The sequence below is a fragment of the Salvelinus namaycush genome, chromosome 2, assembly GCF_016432855.1.
Source record: "Salvelinus namaycush isolate Seneca chromosome 2, SaNama_1.0, whole genome shotgun sequence".
NCBI classification, from domain to species: Eukaryota; Metazoa; Chordata; class Actinopteri; order Salmoniformes; family Salmonidae; genus Salvelinus; species Salvelinus namaycush.
In genome coordinates, this window is record NC_052308.1 from 78445574 (window position 1) to 78463196 (window position 17623).

At 42.5% G+C, this 17623-nt stretch overlaps 1 protein-coding gene across 1 annotated transcript; it reads left to right on the forward strand.

The window, feature by feature from the left end:
* The first annotated feature begins 637 nt into the window (after positions 1–637).
* On the forward strand, positions 638–15735 carry LOC120018843 (zinc finger protein 883-like). The gene is made up of 10 exons (XM_038962065.1): positions 638–704; positions 1109–1306; positions 7407–7463; positions 9099–9161; positions 9311–9550; positions 10925–11011; positions 11436–11519; positions 14370–14506; positions 14662–14895; positions 15097–15735. Exons 2-10 carry the CDS (start codon positions 1120–1122, stop codon positions 15538–15540), a joined length of 1533 nt encoding a protein of 510 aa, XP_038817993.1. The 5' UTR covers positions 638–704; positions 1109–1119; the 3' UTR covers positions 15541–15735.
* The last annotated feature ends 1888 nt before the right edge of the window (positions 15736–17623 follow it).

Consider the following 17623-nt stretch of genomic DNA (forward strand, 5'->3'; position numbering starts at 1 on the left):
ACTGTGTAATGTGTTGTTCTTTGTTTGGGGTTCTCCGAGGGGCGGTTTCCCACACGCAGATTAAGCCTAGTCCTTGTCTAAAAAGCATTCTCAATGGAGAATTTATAGTGAAAGTGCTTTTTAGTCACTAGGCTTGATCTGTGTCTGGGAAACCGGCCCAGAGACTTTTAACACGTGGAGTGTATAAATACTCAAATAAAATGAATACCTATCTTGGTGGCAATTTTGGGGATTATTTCGGTTGTCCAAGATGAGGCCTATCCAGCAGTACAATAATCCTTAAAATTAAAGACATTTAAAAATATTGAGCTTACCAAGTAGTTTAGACACATTCATTTTCTAGAAATGTCTTAGATTTAAATAAAAAGTCAAGAAGTCCTGCCTAATTGCGCCTGTAAATCGCTCTGGATAAGAGCATCTGCTAAATGTATCTCCTTTTTACACCAATACTACTGTACGCCGAATAGTATACTGCTCTACCGACTAGTAGGCCGTCATTGTAAATAATAATTTGTTCTTACCTGACTTGTCTAGTTAAATACGAATAAATAATAATAAAAACAATCCAAACAGAGTGAGAGAAGCGCAATGACTGCGCATACGTGATGTTCGTGAACAAACCTTTTTCCTCATAAAGGCGGAAGTTTACAGTTGGATTCCCCGACCCTCCTCCATGTCAAATAATTGAAGAACACCTATCCGAGGTAATCTTTATAAATGTGTACCCAACATGCTATATCAGTGTTTAAGCTACTACCAGACGTATCGGTAGCGAATGCTAGCCGCTGTGTAGAACGACTACCAGCCAGGGAAGCGTCAAGTCGAGCTAGCTAGGTTGCGTCTATTGCATTTTCACGTCCTCCACCTAGTCAGTAGCCACAGAGGATGTATAATCTACAACATGTGAAGGCTATTCCCGTCTCAGTAACTAGCTAACCTTAACTAGACCAGTGACCGTTGTTGTTTTTGCTCCTATGTTCTGCAAGCAGTGAACTAGCAAGCTTAGACTCATATCTGATACAATAACGATGTTAGATAGCTAGACGTCAGTATGTTTTCTGAATAGCTCGATCGATCACATATCTCCAATGTCCTCTACATATTTAAGACTGTGGCACCATGTCTGATCCGGAATCCCCGGATTCTAGTGATCCGGCTCAGAGAAGCTCCCTGCGAGGTCCAGAGATGGCGTCAGGGAAGCTGGAGGACTGCAGTCAAACACTGGAACTCAGTGTGGCTGTCAAAGATGATGACGGTAATGACGAGGAGGAGGCTGATGAAGAGGATAGCGATGATGTAGACTCTGGTAAGTTCAGGTGTTGAGTCAGTCAATATTGGGCTACAATAAACTATACTGTGTGCTGTGTAACCTATTCATAGCCTGACTGCCAGTCTGTTTCCCTTATCTTGCCAACTCCTTATGGAGTGTGATTTGACAAGAGGGCAGAAACAGACTGGCAGTCAGGCTAGCTTATTCATAGTGCTGATGGCCTTTCTGTCTGTTTTCAGTCAGGCTAGTCTATTCATCACTACTGTCTGTTTTCAGTCAGGCTAGTCTATTCATCACTACTGTCTGTTTTCAGTCAGGCTAGTCTATTCATCAGTACTGTCTGTTTTCAGTCAGGCTAGTCTATTCATCACTACTGTCTGTTTTCAGTCAGGCTAGTCTATTCATCACTACTGTCTGTTGTCAGTCAGGCTAGTCTATTCATCACTACTGTCTGTGTTCAGTCAGGCTAGTCTATTCATCAGTACTGTCTGTTTTCAGTCAGGCTAGTCTATTCATCACTACTGTCTGGTTTCAGTCAGGCTAGTCTATTCATCACTACTGTCTGTTTTCAGTCAGGCTAGTCTATTCATCACTACTGTCTGTTGTCTGTTTTCAGTCAGGCTAGCCTATTCATCACTACTGTCTGTGTTCAGTCAGGCTAGTCTATTCATCAGTACTGTCTGTTTTCAGTCAGGCTAGTCTATTCATCACTACTGTCTGTTTTCAGTCAGGCTAGTCTATTCATCACTACTGTCTGTTGTCAGTCAGGCTAGTCTATTCATCACTACTGTCTGTTGTCAGTCAGGCTAGTCTATTCATCACTACTGTCTGTGTTCAGTCAGGCTAGTCTATTCATCACTACTGTCTGTGTTCAGTCAGGCTAGTCTATTCATCAGTACTGTCTGTTGTCAGTCAGGCTAGTCTATTCATCACTACTGTCTGTTGTCTGTTTTCAGTCAGGCTAGTCTATTCATCACTACTGTCTGTTTTCAGTCAGACTAGTCTATTCATCACTACTGTCTGTTGTCTGTTTTCAGTCAGGCTAGCCTATTCATCACTATTGTCTGTGTTCAGTCAGGCTAGTCTATTCATCAGTACTGTCTGTTTTCAGTCAGGCTAGTCTATTCATCACTACTGTCTGTTTTCAGTCAGGCTAGTCTATTCATCACTACTGTCTGTTTTCAGTCAGGCTGGTCTATTCATCACTACTGTCTGTTGTCTGTTTTCAGTCAGGCTAGTCTATTCATCACTACTGTCTGTTGTCTGTTTTCAGTCAGGCTAGTCTATTCATCACTACTGTCTGTTTTCAGTCAGGCTGGTCTATTCATCACTACTGTCTGTTTTCAGTCAGGCTAGTCTATTCATCACTACTGTCTGTTGTCTGTTTTCAGTCAGGTTAGCCTATTCATCACTACTGTCTGTTTTCAGTCAGGCTAGTCTATTCATCATTACTGTCTGTTGTCAGTCAGGCTAGTCTATTCATCATTACTGTCTGTTTTCAGTCAGACTAGTCTATTCATCACTACTGTCTGTTGTCAGTCAGGCTAGTCTATTCATCACTACTGTCTGTTTTCAGTCAGACTAGTCTATTCATCACTACTGTCTGTTGTCAGTCAGACTAGTCTATTCATCACTACTGTCTGTTGTCAGTCAGGCTAGTCTATTCATCACTACTATCTGTTGTCAGTCAGGCTAGTCTATTCATCACTACTGTCTGTTGTCAGTCAGGCTAGTCTATTCATCACTACTGTCTGTTGTCAGTCAGGCTAGTCTATTCATCATTACTGTCTGTTTTCAGTCAGGCTAGTCTATTCATCACTACTGTCTGTTTTCAGTCAGGCTAGTCTATTCATCATTACTGTCTGTTGTCAGTCAGGCTAGTCTATTCATCATTACTGTCTGTTTTCAGTCAGACTAGTCTATTCATCACTACTGTCTGTTGTCAGTCAGGCTAGTCTATTCATCACTACTGTCTGTTGTCTGTTTTCAGTCAGGCTAGTCTATTCATCACTACTGTCTGTTTTCAGTCAGGCTGGTCTATTCATCACTACTGTCTGTTTTCAGTCAGGCTAGTCTATTCATCACTACTGTCTGTTGTCTGTTTTCAGTCAGGTTAGCCTATTCATCACTACTGTCTGTTTTCAGTCAGGCTAGTCTATTCATCATTACTGTCTGTTGTCAGTCAGGCTAGTCTATTCATCATTACTGTCTGTTTTCAGTCAGACTAGTCTATTCATCACTACTGTCTGTTGTCAGTCAGGCTAGTCTATTCATCACTACTGTCTGTTTTCAGTCAGACTAGTCTATTCATCACTACTGTCTGTTGTCAGTCAGACTAGTCTATTCATCACTACTGTCTGTTGTCAGTCAGGCTAGTCTATTCATCACTACTATCTGTTGTCAGTCAGGCTAGTCTATTCATCACTACTGTCTGTTGTCAGTCAGGCTAGTCTATTCATCACTACTGTCTGTTGTCAGTCAGGCTAGTCTATTCATCATTACTGTCTGTTTTCAGTCAGGCTAGTCTATTCATCACTACTGTCTGTTTTCAGTCAGGCTAGTCTATTCATCATTACTGTCTGTTGTCAGTCAGGCTAGTCTATTCATCATTACTGTCTGTTTTCAGTCAGACTAGTCTATTCATCACTACTGTCTGTTGTCAGTCAGGCTAGTCTATTCATCACTACTGTCTGTTTTCAGTCAGACTAGTCTATTCATCACTACTGTCTGTTGTCAGTCAGGCTAGTCTATTCATCACTACTGTCTGTTGTCAGTCAGACTAGTCTATTCATCACTACTGTCTGTTTTCAGTCAGGCTAGCCTATTCATCACTACTGTCTGTGTTCAGTCAGGCTAGTCTATTCATCACTACTGTCTGTTGTCAGTCAGGCTAGTCTATTCATCACTACTGTCTGTTGTCAGTCAGGCTAGTCTATTCATCACTACTGTCTGTTGTCAGTCAGGCTAGTCTATTCATCACTACTGTCTGTTTTCAGTCAGGCTAGTCTATTCATCACTACTGTCTGTTGTCTGTTTTCAGTCAGGTTAGGCTATTCATCACTACTGTCTGTTTTCAGTCAGACTAGTCTTCATCACTACTGTCTGTTGTCAGTCAGGCTAGTCTATTCATCACTACTGTCTGTTGTCAGTCAGGCTAGTCTATTCATCACTACTATCTGTTGTCAGTCAGGCTAGTCTATTCATCACTACTGTCTGTTGTCAGTCAGGCTAGTCTATTCATCACTACTGTCTGTTTTCAGTCAGACTAGTCTATTCATCACTACTGTCTGTTGTCTGTTTTCAGTCAGGTTAGTCTATTCATCACTACTGTCTGTTTTCAGTCAGGCTAGTCTATTCATCACTACTGTCTGTTTTCAGTCAGGCTAGTCTATTCATCCCTACTGTCTGTTTTCAGTCAGGCTAGTCTATTCATCACTACTGTCTGTTTTCAGTCAGGCTAGTCTATTCATCACTACTGTCTGTTTTCAGTCAGACTAGTCTATTCATCACTACTATCTGTTGTCAGTCAGGCTAGTCTATTCATCACTACTGTCTGTTTTCAGTCAGGCTAGCCTATTCACCACTACTGTCTGTTTTCAGTCAGGCTAGTCTATTCATCACTACTGTCTGTTTTCAGTCAGGCTAGTCTATTCATCACTACTGTCTGTTTTCAGTCAGGCTAGCCTATTCATCACTACTGTCTGTTTTCAGTCAGACTAGACTATTCATCACTACTGTCTGTTTTCAGTCAGACTAGTCTATTCATCACTACTGTCTGTTTTCAGTCAGGCTAGTCTATTCATCACTACTGTCTGTTGTCAGTCAGGCTAGTCTATTCATCACTACTGTCTGTTTTCAGTCAGACTAGTCTATTCATCACTACTGTCTGTTGTCTGTTTTCAGTCAGGTTAGTCTATTCATCACTACTGTCTGTTTTCAGTCAGGCTAGTCTATTCATCACTACTGTCTGTTTTCAGTCAGACTAGTCTATTCATCACTACTGTCTGTTGTCAGTCAGGCTAGTCTATTCATCACTACTATCTGTTGTCAGTCAGGCTAGTCTATTCATCACTACTGTCTGTTTTCAGTCAGGCTAGTCTATTCATCACTACTGTCTGTTTTCAGTCAGGCTAGTCTATTCATCACTACTGTTTGTTTTTAGTCAGGCTAGTCTATTCATCACTACTGTCTGTTTTCAGTCAGGCTAGTCTATTCATCAGTACTGTCTGTTTTCAGTCAGGCTAGTCTATTCATCACTACTGTCTGTTTTCAGTCAGGCTAGTCTATTCATCACTACTGTTTGTTTTTAGTCAGGCTAGTCTATTCATCACTACTGTCTGTTTTCAGTCAGGCTAGTCTATTCATCACTACTGTCTGTTGTCAGTCAGGCTAGTCTATTCATCACTACTGTCTGTTGTCAGTCAGGCTAGTCTATTCATCACTACTGTCTGTTTTCAGTCAGACTAGTCTATTCATCACTACTGTCTGTTGTCTGTTTTCAGTCAGGTTAGTCTATTCATCACTACTGTCTGTTTTCAGTCAGACTAGTCTATTCATCACTACTGTCTGTTGTCTGTTTTCAGTCAGGCTAGTCTATTCATCACTACTGTCTGGTGTCAGTTACTGTCTGTTGTCAGTCAGGCTAGCCTATTCACCACTACTGTCTGTTTTCAGTCAGGCTAGTCTATTCATCACTACTGTCTGTTTTCAGTCAGGCTAGTCTATTCATCACTACTGTCTGTTTTCAGTCAGGCTAGCCTATTCATCACTACTGTCTGTTTTCAGTCAGGCTAGCCTATTCATCACTACTGTCTGTTTTCAGTCAGGCTAGTCTATTCATCACTACTGTCTGTTTTCAGTCAGGCTAGTCTATTCATCCCTACTGTCTGTTTTCAGTCAGGCTAGTCTATTCATCACTACTGTCTGTTGTCAGTCAGGCTAGTCTATTCATCACTACTGTCTGTTTTCAGTCAGACTAGTCTATTCATCACTACTGTCTGTTGTCTGTTTTCAGTCAGGTTAGTCTATTCATCACTACTGTCTGTTTTCAGTCAGACTAGTCTATTCATCACTACTGTCTGTTGTCTGTTTTCAGTCAGGCTAGTCTATTCATCACTACTGTCTGGTGTCAGTTACTGTCTGTTGTCAGTCAGGCTAGCCTATTCACCACTACTGTCTGTTTTCAGTCAGGCTAGTCTATTCATCACTACTGTCTGTTTTCAGTCAGGCTAGTCTATTCATCACTACTGTCTGTTTTCAGTCAGGCTAGCCTATTCATCACTACTGTCTGTTTTCAGTCAGGCTAGTCTATTCATCACTACTGTCTGTTTTCAGTCAGGCTAGTCTATTCATCCCTACTGTCTGTTTTCAGTCAGGCTAGTCTATTCATCACTACTGTCTGTTTTCAGTCAGGCTAGCCTATTCACCACTACTGTCTGTTTTCAGTCAGACTAGTCTATTCATCACTACTGTCTGTTTTCAGTCAGGCTAGTCTATTCATCACTACTGTCTGTTTTCAGTCAGGCTAGTCTATTCATCACTACTGTCTGTTTTCAGTCAGGCTAGTCTATTCATCCCTACTGTCTGTTTTCAGTCAGGCTAGTCTATTCATCACTACTGTCTGTTTTCAGTCAGGCTAGTCTATTCATCACTACTGTCTGTTTTCAGTCAGACTAGTCTATTCATCACTACTGTCTGTTTTCAGTCAGGCTAGTCTATTCATCACTACTGTCTGTTTTCAGTCAGGCTAGCCTATTCATCACTACTGTCTGTTTTCAGTCAGGCTAGTCTATTCATCACTACTGTCTGTTTTCAGTCAGGCTAGTCTATTCATCACTACTGTCTGTTTTCAGTCAGGCTAGTCTATTCATCACTACTATCTGTTGTCAGTCAGGCTAGTCTATTCATCACTACTGTCTGTTGTCAGTCAGGCTAGTCTATTCATCACTACTGTCTGTTGTCAGTCAGGCTAGTCTATTCATCACTACTGTCTGTTGTCAGTCAGGCTAGTCTATTCATCACTACTGTCTGTTTTCAGTCAGGCTAGCCTATTCATCACTACTGTATGTTTTCAGTCAGGCTAGTCTATTCATCACTACTGTCTGTTTTCAGTACTGTATCTTGTGTTCTCCACCAGGGCATAACGTTGTGAAAGTGGACATGGATGAGGAGGAAGGAGAAGCAGTGAAGTCGGGTGAGTAGTACAGTAGCTAGCTAGAATGGGGTGGGAGAGAGTCCTCTGGGTAGTAGCAGGACAGTAGCTAGCTAGAGTGGGTGGGAGAGAGTCCTCTGGGTAGTAGCAGGACAGTAGCTAGCTAGAATGGGGTGGGAGAGAGTCCTCTGGGTAGTAGCAGGACAGTAGCTAGCTAGAATGGGGTGGGGAGAGAGTCCTCTGGGTAGTAGCAGGACAGTAGCTAGCTAGAATGGGTGGGAGAGAGTCCTCTGGGTAGTAGCAGGACAGTAGCTAGCTAGAATGGGTGGGAGAGAGTCCTCTGGGTAGTAGCAGGACAGTAGCTAGCTAGAATGGGGTGGGAGAGAGTCCTCTGGATAGTAGCAGGACAGTAGCTAGCTAGAATGGGGTGGGAGAGTCCTCTGGGTAGAAGCAGGACAGTAGCTAGCTAGAATGGGGTGGGAGAGAGTCCTCTGGGTAGTAGCAGGACAGTAGCTAGTTAGAATGGGGTGAGAGAGAGTCCTCTGGGTAGTAGCAGGACAGTAGCTAGTTAGAATGGGGTGGGAGAGAGTCTTCTGGGTAGTAGCAGGACAGTAGCTAGTTAGAATGGGGTGGGAGAGAGTCTTCTGGGTAGTAGCAGGACAGTAGCTAGCTAGAATGGGGTGGGAGAGAGTCCTCTGGATAGTAGCAGGACAGTAGCTAGCTAGAATGGGGTGGGAGAGAGTCCTCTGGGTAGTAGCAGGACAGTAGCTAGCTAGAATGGGGTGGGGAGAGAGTCCTCTGGGTAGTAGCAGGACAGTAGCTAGCTAGAATGGGTGGGAGAGAGTCCTCTGGGTAGTAGCAGGGCAGTAGCTAGCTAGAATGGGGTGGGAGAGAGTCCTCTGGGTAGTAGCAGGACAGTAGCTAGCTAGAATGGGTGGGAGAGAGTCCTCTGGGTAGTAGCAGGACAGTAGCTAGCTAGAATGGGGTGGGAGAGAGTCCTCTGGGTAGTAGCAGGACAGTAGCTAGCTAGAATGGGGTGGGAGAGAGTCCTCTGGATAGTAGCAGGACAGTAGCTAGCTAGAATGGGGTGGGAGAGTCCTCTGGGTAGAAGCAGGACAGTAGCTAGCTAGAATGGGGTGGGAGAGAGTCCTCTGGGTAGTAGCAGGACAGTAGCTAGCTAGAATGGGGTGGGAGAGAGTCCTCTGGGAAGTAGCAGGACAGTAGCTAGCTAGAATGGGGTGGGAGAGAGTCCTCTGGGTAGTAGCAGGACAGTAGCTAGCTAGAATGGGGTGGGAGAGAGTCCTCTGGGTAGTAGCAGGACAGTAGCTAGCTGGAATGGGGTGGGAGAGAGTCCTCTGGGTAGTAGCAGAACAGTAGCTAGCTGGAATGGGGTGGGAGAGAGTCCTCTGGGTAGTAGCAGGACAGTAGCTAGCTAGAATGGGTGGGGAGAGAGTCCTCTGGGTAGTAGCAGGACAGTAGCTAGCTGGAATGGGTGGGGAGAGAGTCCTCTGGGTAGTAGCAGGACAGTAGCTAGCTAGAATGGGTGGGGAGAGAGTCCTCTGGGTAGTAGCAGGACAGTAGCTAGCTGGAATGGCTGGGGAGATTATTTTAGCAGGGTTTAAAATAGGGCTTTTAACAGGGCTTTTAACAGGGCTTTTAACATCTGTATTTTAACAGGGCTTGCTATTGTTAAAAGAGATGCAGAGGAGGAGGGAGGTGGCGGGGATGAGACCAACTCAGGTAATCACAGACCACAATAACCATTCATGGGGATGATATAAGCTTTGGTTGTATCCACTTTGATAGTTTATAGTGTAAGAGAACATTGATCTTAAGAGATACACACGGTCTCCTACAGTATTTAACCTGTAGTGTTGTCACGGAAACAGGAGGGGGCGCCAACTCGAACACAGACAGTTTAGATGGGGAGAATGAACAGAGTTCGAACGCTCAGAGTGCAGTGGAGAAGCCACACCCCTGCTCCCAGTGTGGCAAGACCTTCCTCACCGTGGGGAGCCTGAAGAGGCACACGCAGACCCACAGCGGAGAGAAACGCCATCAGTGCTCCGTCTGCGGGAAATGTTTCTCACGCTCAGACGACATGAAGAGACACCTCACCATCCACACAGGTTATTGTGAACAATGATTATTATTATTACATTTCAGTATTTGGCATAGACTATTACAAGATAGAATATAGCTGCAAGCAGCCATGGTGGTGCTCAAGCCTTATTGCACCACAGCGCCACCTTCAGGACAACTTGGATGAGCTACTTCTGTATGCCTGCCATAACATAACATCACAACTCAACATCCACCAGACCATGCCTGCCAATTTTCACAACTCAACATCCACCAGACCATGCCTGCCATAACATCACAACTCAACATCCACCAGATCATGCCTGCCAATTATCACAACTCAACATCCACCAGATCATGCCTGCCAATTATCACAACTCAACATCCACCAGATCATGCCTGCCATAACATCAACTCAACATCCACCAGATCATGCCTGCCAATTATCACAACTCAACATCCACCTGACCATGCCTGCCATAACATCACAACTCAACATCCACCAGACCATGCCTGCCAATTATCACAACTCAACATCCACCTGACCATGCAGTATGCTTCTGATGGATTTGGGACCATTTTTAGTGACGTCGACTACTTCTCTGAGTAGAAGTGCTGTGAAGTGTAGAGGTCTGCTCATGTAAATGCTAAATAAATCCGTATCCACAAAAGAGAGAGGGTCAGTCACATTTTAAAAGTTGTATGTATTATTATTATAGTAAGAGATGTGTGGTACATGCTTACCTATCTATTGGGGGGCTGAATAAAAAATATGTCTAGCAATGGGAAATACCACTTAAATGTATTATTTTAGATTACATAATGTTGGAATCGATAAATGGATGGGAAATACCACTTAAATGTATTATTTTAGATTACATAATGTTGGAATCGATATATGGATGGGAAATACCACTTAAATGTATTATTTTAGATTACATAATGTTGGAATCAATATATGGATGGGAAATACCACTTAAATGTATTATTTTAGATTACATAATGTTGGAATCAATATATGGATGGGAAATACCACTTAAATGTATTATTTTAGATTACATAATGTTGGAATCGATAAATGGATGGGAAATACCACTTAAATGTATTATTTTAGATTACATAATGTTGGAATCGATAAATGGATGGGAAATACCACTTAAATGTATTATTTTAGATTACATAATGTTGGAATCGATATATGGATGGGAAATACCACTTAAATGTATTATTCTAGATTACATAATGTTGGAATCAATATATGGATGGGAAATACCACTTAAATGTATTATTTTAGATTACATAATGTTGGAATCAATATATGGATGGGAAATACCACTTAAATGTATTATTTTAGATGACATAATGTTGGAATCGATAAATGAATGCTATTGATCGACTCAGTACCTCTAACTCATCCCTAGGAGAGAGGGTGGGCCACGTCTGTCACCAGTGTGGGAAGACTTTCACCAGTGTGGGAGGGCTGAAGAAACACCAGATGACCCACACAGGTGTAGTGCTCCTTCCAGGTGTATAGAGGATGATGTCATGGGATGCTGTTGTTGATGATGAGGGGGGAGGCAGGTAGCCTAGTGGTTAGAGCGTTGGGCCAGTAACCGAAATTTGTTGCTGGATCGAATCCCCCGAGCTGACAAGGTAAAAATCTGTCGTTCTGCCTCTGAACAAGGCAGTTAACCCTTAACCTCGGTAGGCCGTCATTGTAAATAAGAATTTGTTCTTAACTGACTTGCCTAGTTAAATAAAATAAAAATACATGATGTTAATGATATGATGTAATGTATTATAACAGATATTGATATTATAATTGCCTACAAAAGTTATCAGTGTCTCTAAACTCTCTTTTGAGTGGGCCTCAATGTGGTTTTTAAATCTGTTATTTGTGACATTGAAACGTTCTGTCTGTCTATTTATCAGGAGAGAAGCCGTTCCAGTGTTCAGAGTGTGGGAAAGGTTTCACTGCGCAGGGTAACCTCAAGATCCACCAGCGCATCCACACAGGTCAATTATATATTTAATATATGCCGTTTTACCTCTCAGGTTTATATCTCTCAGAAAGACACTAAACGTTTTGTACCGGCTTTTAACTGAAAATGTATTTATGTTCATCTTGTATATATGTCTTCCATATCATTGGCATGTGTTCTGTGTAGAGTTCTCATTCTCAGCCCGAACCTGACGGTTTCAGGCTTGCCGTGCTGTGTTAAGGGGGTGGGAAAAAAACTATGGAAGTCTGCCCACCTATTCAGCCCACTACGTTTCTCTCTCTGTCGCAGCAGCTGCCAGGATTCCAGTATTGGCTGGGCCAGAGAAATTTGTGGCCATGATGAAACTTTATTTATTTTTTCGGGATGATTTGAAATGTTTCAAATCGCGATAGGAATAGGGCTTGAGTGCCCTCGGGAGAATGATGATCCGCGAGACCGCGACAGGCAGAGCATCTCAGTATCAGGAGAAGCCCTTATTCCAGTGGTATCTGTTAACGCCGATACATCCTACCCAAATACACCCTGTGACTGCCCTGCTAATGTGCCTCGCTGGACCTTGTAAACTATCCAAAGTCGACCCATAACTGATCCAATTGTTTACTAATCAAACATGCGTTCCAAACACGGGGCTTTTATTCAAATAGATGTTTGGCAGAAAAATCTAGTTATTTATTTGTTTAATTATTCAAGGCTCCCTTTTGTTATTTAATTTGAAAATAAAATGCTTGATTGCTGTGCAATGACATGAATGAATTATTGATTGTATTGAAGTTACGTTAAGACAGATAAAACAGGACGTACTCTCACAGCTCCATGGTGGATAGATTATACATATAAACCAGTCTAAATGGGTGAGAAATTAACCAATTTAATCCATCTTCCCATAATGACAAAGTGAAAACATGTTTTTGCAAATGTATTGAAAATGAATTGCAGAAATATCTCATTTACATAAGTATTCACACTCCTGAGTCAATACATGTTAGCATCACCTTTGGTAGCGATTACAGCTGCGAGTTTTTCTGGGTAAACCTCTAAGAGCACACCTGGATTGTACAATATTTGCACATTTATTATTTTTTTAATTCTTCAAGCTCTGTCAAGTTTGTTGATCATTGCTAGACAGCCATTTTCACGTTTTCAAGACAATTTAAGTCAAAACTTTAACTGTGTTTTTAGGTTATTGTCCTGCTGAAAGGTGAATTCGTCTCCCAGTGTCTGTTGGAAAGCAAAATGAACCAGGTTTCCCTCTGGGATTTTGCCTGTGCTTAGCTCTATTCCTTTTCTTTTTATCCTAAAAAAACTCCCCAGTCCTTGCCGATAACAAGCATACACATAACATGATACAGCCACCACAATACTTTAAAATATGGAGAGTGGTACTCAGTGATGTGTTGAATTTGCCGCTTTGTATTCAGGACATAAAGTTCGTTTCAGTTTTACTTTAGTGCCTTATTGCCAACAGGACGCATGTTTTTAGAATATATTTATTCATTACAGGCTTTCTTCTTTTCACTCTGTAATTTCTCAGTTTTCTCCTTTCACAGCATTTAAACTCTGGAACTGTTTTAAAGTCACCATTGGCCTCGTGTTGAAATCCCTGAGTGGTTTCCTTCCTCTTCGGCAACTGAGTTAGGAAGGACGCCTGTATCTTTGCACTGACTGGGTGTATTGATACACGATCTAAAGTGTAATTAATTACTTCACCAGGCTCAAAGGGATATTCAATGTCTGCTTTTTAATATTTACCCAACTACCAATAGGTGCCCTTCTATGCAAGCCAATGGAAAACCTCCCTGGTCTTTGTGGTTGAATCTGTGTTTTGAAATTCACTGCTCAACTGAAGGACCTTACAATTATCTGTATGTGTGGGATACAGAGATGAGGTAGTCGCTCAAAAATCATTTGAAACACTATTAGTGCACACAGATTGAGAGTCCATGTGACTTGTTAATAAGCACGTTGTTACTCCTGAACTTATTTAGGATTACCATAACAAAGGGTTTGAATTCTTATTGACTCAAGACATTTCAGTTTTTCATTTTGTATTAATTTGTCATGTCTAAAAACATAATTCCACTTTGACATTATGTGTTATTGTGTGTTGACCAGTGACACAAAATCTCAATTGAATCTGTTTTTTTAAATTCAAGCTGTAACAAAATTTTGGAAAAAGTCAAGGGGTGTGAATACTTTCTGATGTCACTGTACAGACAGCGATTTAAGTTGAATAAAATCTCATTGACTGATTATCAGACAAGACACAGGCTTTTGGTTGGGAGGAGGACAGGCTGCTACGCCAGAGAAGAGCAGAATCCACTTGTTAAGCTACATAACACGCTGGCAAAATGTTCTGATGACTTAATATATGCGCAAACTAGAATCAAGATGATCATGAGCACTCGCTTCTCTAACATTTCCCCGGCCTAATTGTTATCCAATATCCAAACGGAGATTCAGCGAATAAAAAAAAAAATCTGCCATTTAGTTAATTGATTTATCAAGACGAGTCACCCACACTTTTCTTAAAGCAATGTGGTGGCGCTGTCCCAATCAAGGCGGTGCTGAAATTATCATTTTGGTGACCACACGACTATTGCTTTAAATTAGTATAATGGTTGGATATGACATTGGGAGTTTCAGTATAAGCAAGTATTTGATACATGCCTTCAGTTGCATTAGCTTATTTTATTGCAATTTTTTTTTTTTACATGAAGTTGATTATTACTAAGCGCAGAGAGAAACTCCCCTATCTGTTTCTTCGTCTCCTCACTCCGCTGCCGCCCGCTTCTGCAGTGTTGTTCTCAACACCAGTTTAAATCAATATAAACTTTATAAAAAAATGAAGTTATTCTATTCACAGGGGAGAAACCGTACCAGTGCTCCCAGTGTCAGAAAAGCTTCTCTCGGCTGGCCCACTATAAAGACCACCAGCAGACTCACCGGGAGGAGAAACCGTACCACTGCAATGACTGTGGGAAAAGCTTCTCCTACTTCAAGGTTCGTTGTTGTTTTACTGTATTAATTTATCTATTTACTCCTCGTCTGCTGTTTTGTTTTATCTTTCTCACGGTTTATTGATTTATGTATGGGAAGCACTTTGCACTGCATTTTGTTGTAAGTAATGATCTAAATAAATTTTGATTTGATACAAGTCACTCAAGTGCCACCAGATGATCCACAAAGGGGAGAACCTCCACCACTGCTCCGTATGCGGTAAAGGGTTCGCCATCCGCGGCAACCTGAAGACCCATCTGCAGACACACACCAAGGAGAAACCACACCAATGCTCAGAGTGCAGGAAACGGTTCTCCCGAGCCCACGACCTGAAGAAACACAAGCTGCTCCACACGGGGCAGAAGACCTACCACATTTGCCAGTGTGGCAAGGTGCGTGTCAATTAAAGTTACATTATGTAGCTTTGTGTAGGGACCAACAGTTTTCAGATAGAAATGCGAGTTATAGATTTGCCATTCTCTTTGAAAGCAAGTCATATAAGCGGTAGATCCATTATATGTGCGATATTTCTATGCTTCCCCTCCTTCATTTTTGTTTTTGTGTCTTTTTTGTTTATCTGTCTCCAATCTAAGAGCTTCACGGAGCTGGGGAACCTGCGGACCCACCAGAGAACCCACACCGGAGAGAAACCATTCTGCTGTTCCTTCTGTGGCCGAACCTTCTTGCGTGCTGGAGACCTGAAGAGCCACCAGCGGACACACACCGGAGAGAAACCATTCATCTGCGCCATATGTGGGACCAGTTTCGCCCAATCTGGCAACCTGAAAGTGCATCAGATCACACACACTAAAGAGAGGCCGTACTCTTGTACTGTCTGTGATAAGGGGTTCACCACACCGGGGAGTCTGAAGCTACACATGAGGACACACACAGGGGAGCGGCCGTTCCTGTGTAGCGCGTGTGGGAAAGGGTTCACGGCGTCAGGGCAGCTGAAGAGGCACCAAGAGTGTCACATGAGAGACACTGTCCAATCATCTCCTAGTGAAGACACGGGGGTGGTGGTGGCTTCAAAATAAAAGTCCTCTCTAAGCGGACTACAAAATAAGAGTACTGGAAACGTGCCATTGTGTGTCTGAACTGTGATCATGATGGGAGGTTTTACTGCTTCATGATGTCACTATGGGCTCTGGTCAAATGGGACACCATTCACTGTGGGCTCTGGTCAAATGAGACACCATTCACTGTGGGCTCTGGTCAAATGAGACACCATTCACTATGGGCTCTGGTCAAATGAGACACCATTCACTGTGGGCTCTGGTCAAATGAGACACCATTCACTGTGGGCTCTGGTCAAATGAGACACCATTCACTGTGGGCTCTGGTCAAATGGGACACCATTCACTGTGGGCTCTGGTCAAATGAGACACCATTCACTGTGGGCTCTGGTCAAATGGGACACCATTCACTGTGGGCTCTGGTCAAATGAGACACCATTCACTGTGGGCTCTGGTCAAATGGGACACCATTCACTATTTGCTCTGGTCAAATGAGACACCACTATGGGCTCTGGTCAAAAGGACTGCACTATAAAGGGAGTAGGGTACCATTCAGGACCTACACTATTTCTCTCTTTTGCAGAACGTCAGTTGTTTACTCTATGAGTTTTTAAAGTGTCCGAGAATGTGATGTTTGACCCCAAAAAATATATTCTGAGTCCTGAATGACACCCAATTTAGTGCACTACGTTTGACAAGGGCCCATAGGGTTCTGGCTAAAAGTAGTGCACTATATAGGGAATAGGGTGCCATTTGGGATGCAAAACAGAGTGTACACTATACTACAGTACTAATGAACACATTCTCTGGTAAACACAGTTTACTGATTTGTCTCTCTATTATTATCTGAGTATTGATCTGATTTTAATAAATAACACTAAAGTATTCTACTAATGCGTTTCATCCTGTGAAAACTTAAGTTTGAAAGAATTAAGTTCCCCTATCGTCCTTTAGGTGGTGCTATTGAGTCACATTCACAACGCAGCCAGTAGTTTCCCCTATCGTCCTGTAGGTGGTGCTATTGAGTCACATTCACAATGCAGCCAGTGAAGTTTGTTGTGTTTTTAGCCCATAGCGCTCTGTAGTGCACTGTATAGGGAATAGTGTGCCATTTGTTATGTAGCATTAGTGTGAAACTAAAGGGACTACGGTGTGTTTCCTAGTGATAAGGAACTCTTCCTCAGAATAAACATGTATTACCCCCTAAAAAACAGGTGGTTTATAACAAAGAATGGACAAAATTAGTCACACCAAAAAGACTGTAAACAAAATGGGCAGTGTTGGGGAACTACATGTAATTTAACTACACTGAACAAAAATATAAATGCAACAATTTCAAAGATTTTACTGAGTTACATTTCATATAAGGAAATCAGTCAAGTGCTTGCCCAGGTGATATTTAAAAGCGGCTGGGCCAGTGGTCTTGAGAGATGTGGAGGGTCAACACCTTTTAGTTTGCGCTCCCGCTTTGATTTCTAGATAAACATTCCTTTGTCTGATCTTCACAGTTTTTGTTTTGCTTCCTGTCTTTCAGTTTTTATTTTGTATTTTGTTTGCCTCTTGGGAAAATTTAGTGGGTGTCTTTTATGGTCCCAGTTGTTGTTGCTAGTCAACTTTCAGTGGACACCCCCATGAGTGTCTTTCAGAACCCCTCCTGTTTCGTTTTGGTTGTTGTCAGTGACTCTGTTTGTTCCCCTTCTGTTTGAGCGATATTATTTGGGTTTTCTTGCTGGGGAACGTTACAAAATGATCACCCTCTGGGAAATGCTGCACACAGCAATATAAGGAGATAGATTGGGGTTGAGGCCTTGTGATAGACTAGTGTCCTGTCCAGGAGGTGTACTGGTTCCACAAGCTGCCTCACACTACAGAAACAGGAGATAGACTAGTGTCCTGTCCAGGAGGTGTACTGGTACATCAAGCTGCCTCACTACAGAAACAGGAGACAGGCTCCTACTCTATGAGCTGTTCCAGTTCTCACAACCCAAGACTTGTGCATGGCTGCTTACTTACTCAGGGAGGGAGAGGTGGAAGGGGTAAAATGAGAGGGTTGGGAGAGCGGCATGGAAGGCAGAGAGAGAATCTGCAGATATTGTTGGGGAAG

Coding starts and splice junctions, on each gene's coding strand:
- LOC120018843 (XM_038962065.1), top strand. CDS start 1,120: ATGTCTGATCCGGAATCCCCGGATTCTAGTGATCCGGCTCAGAGAAGC. Junction 9,162..9,310: donor CGGGGATGAGACCAACTCAG/GTAATCACAGAC, acceptor TCACGGAAACAG/GAGGGGGCGCCAACTCGAAC. Junction 14,896..15,096: donor ACATTTGCCAGTGTGGCAAG/GTGCGTGTCAAT, acceptor CTCCAATCTAAG/AGCTTCACGGAGCTGGGGAA.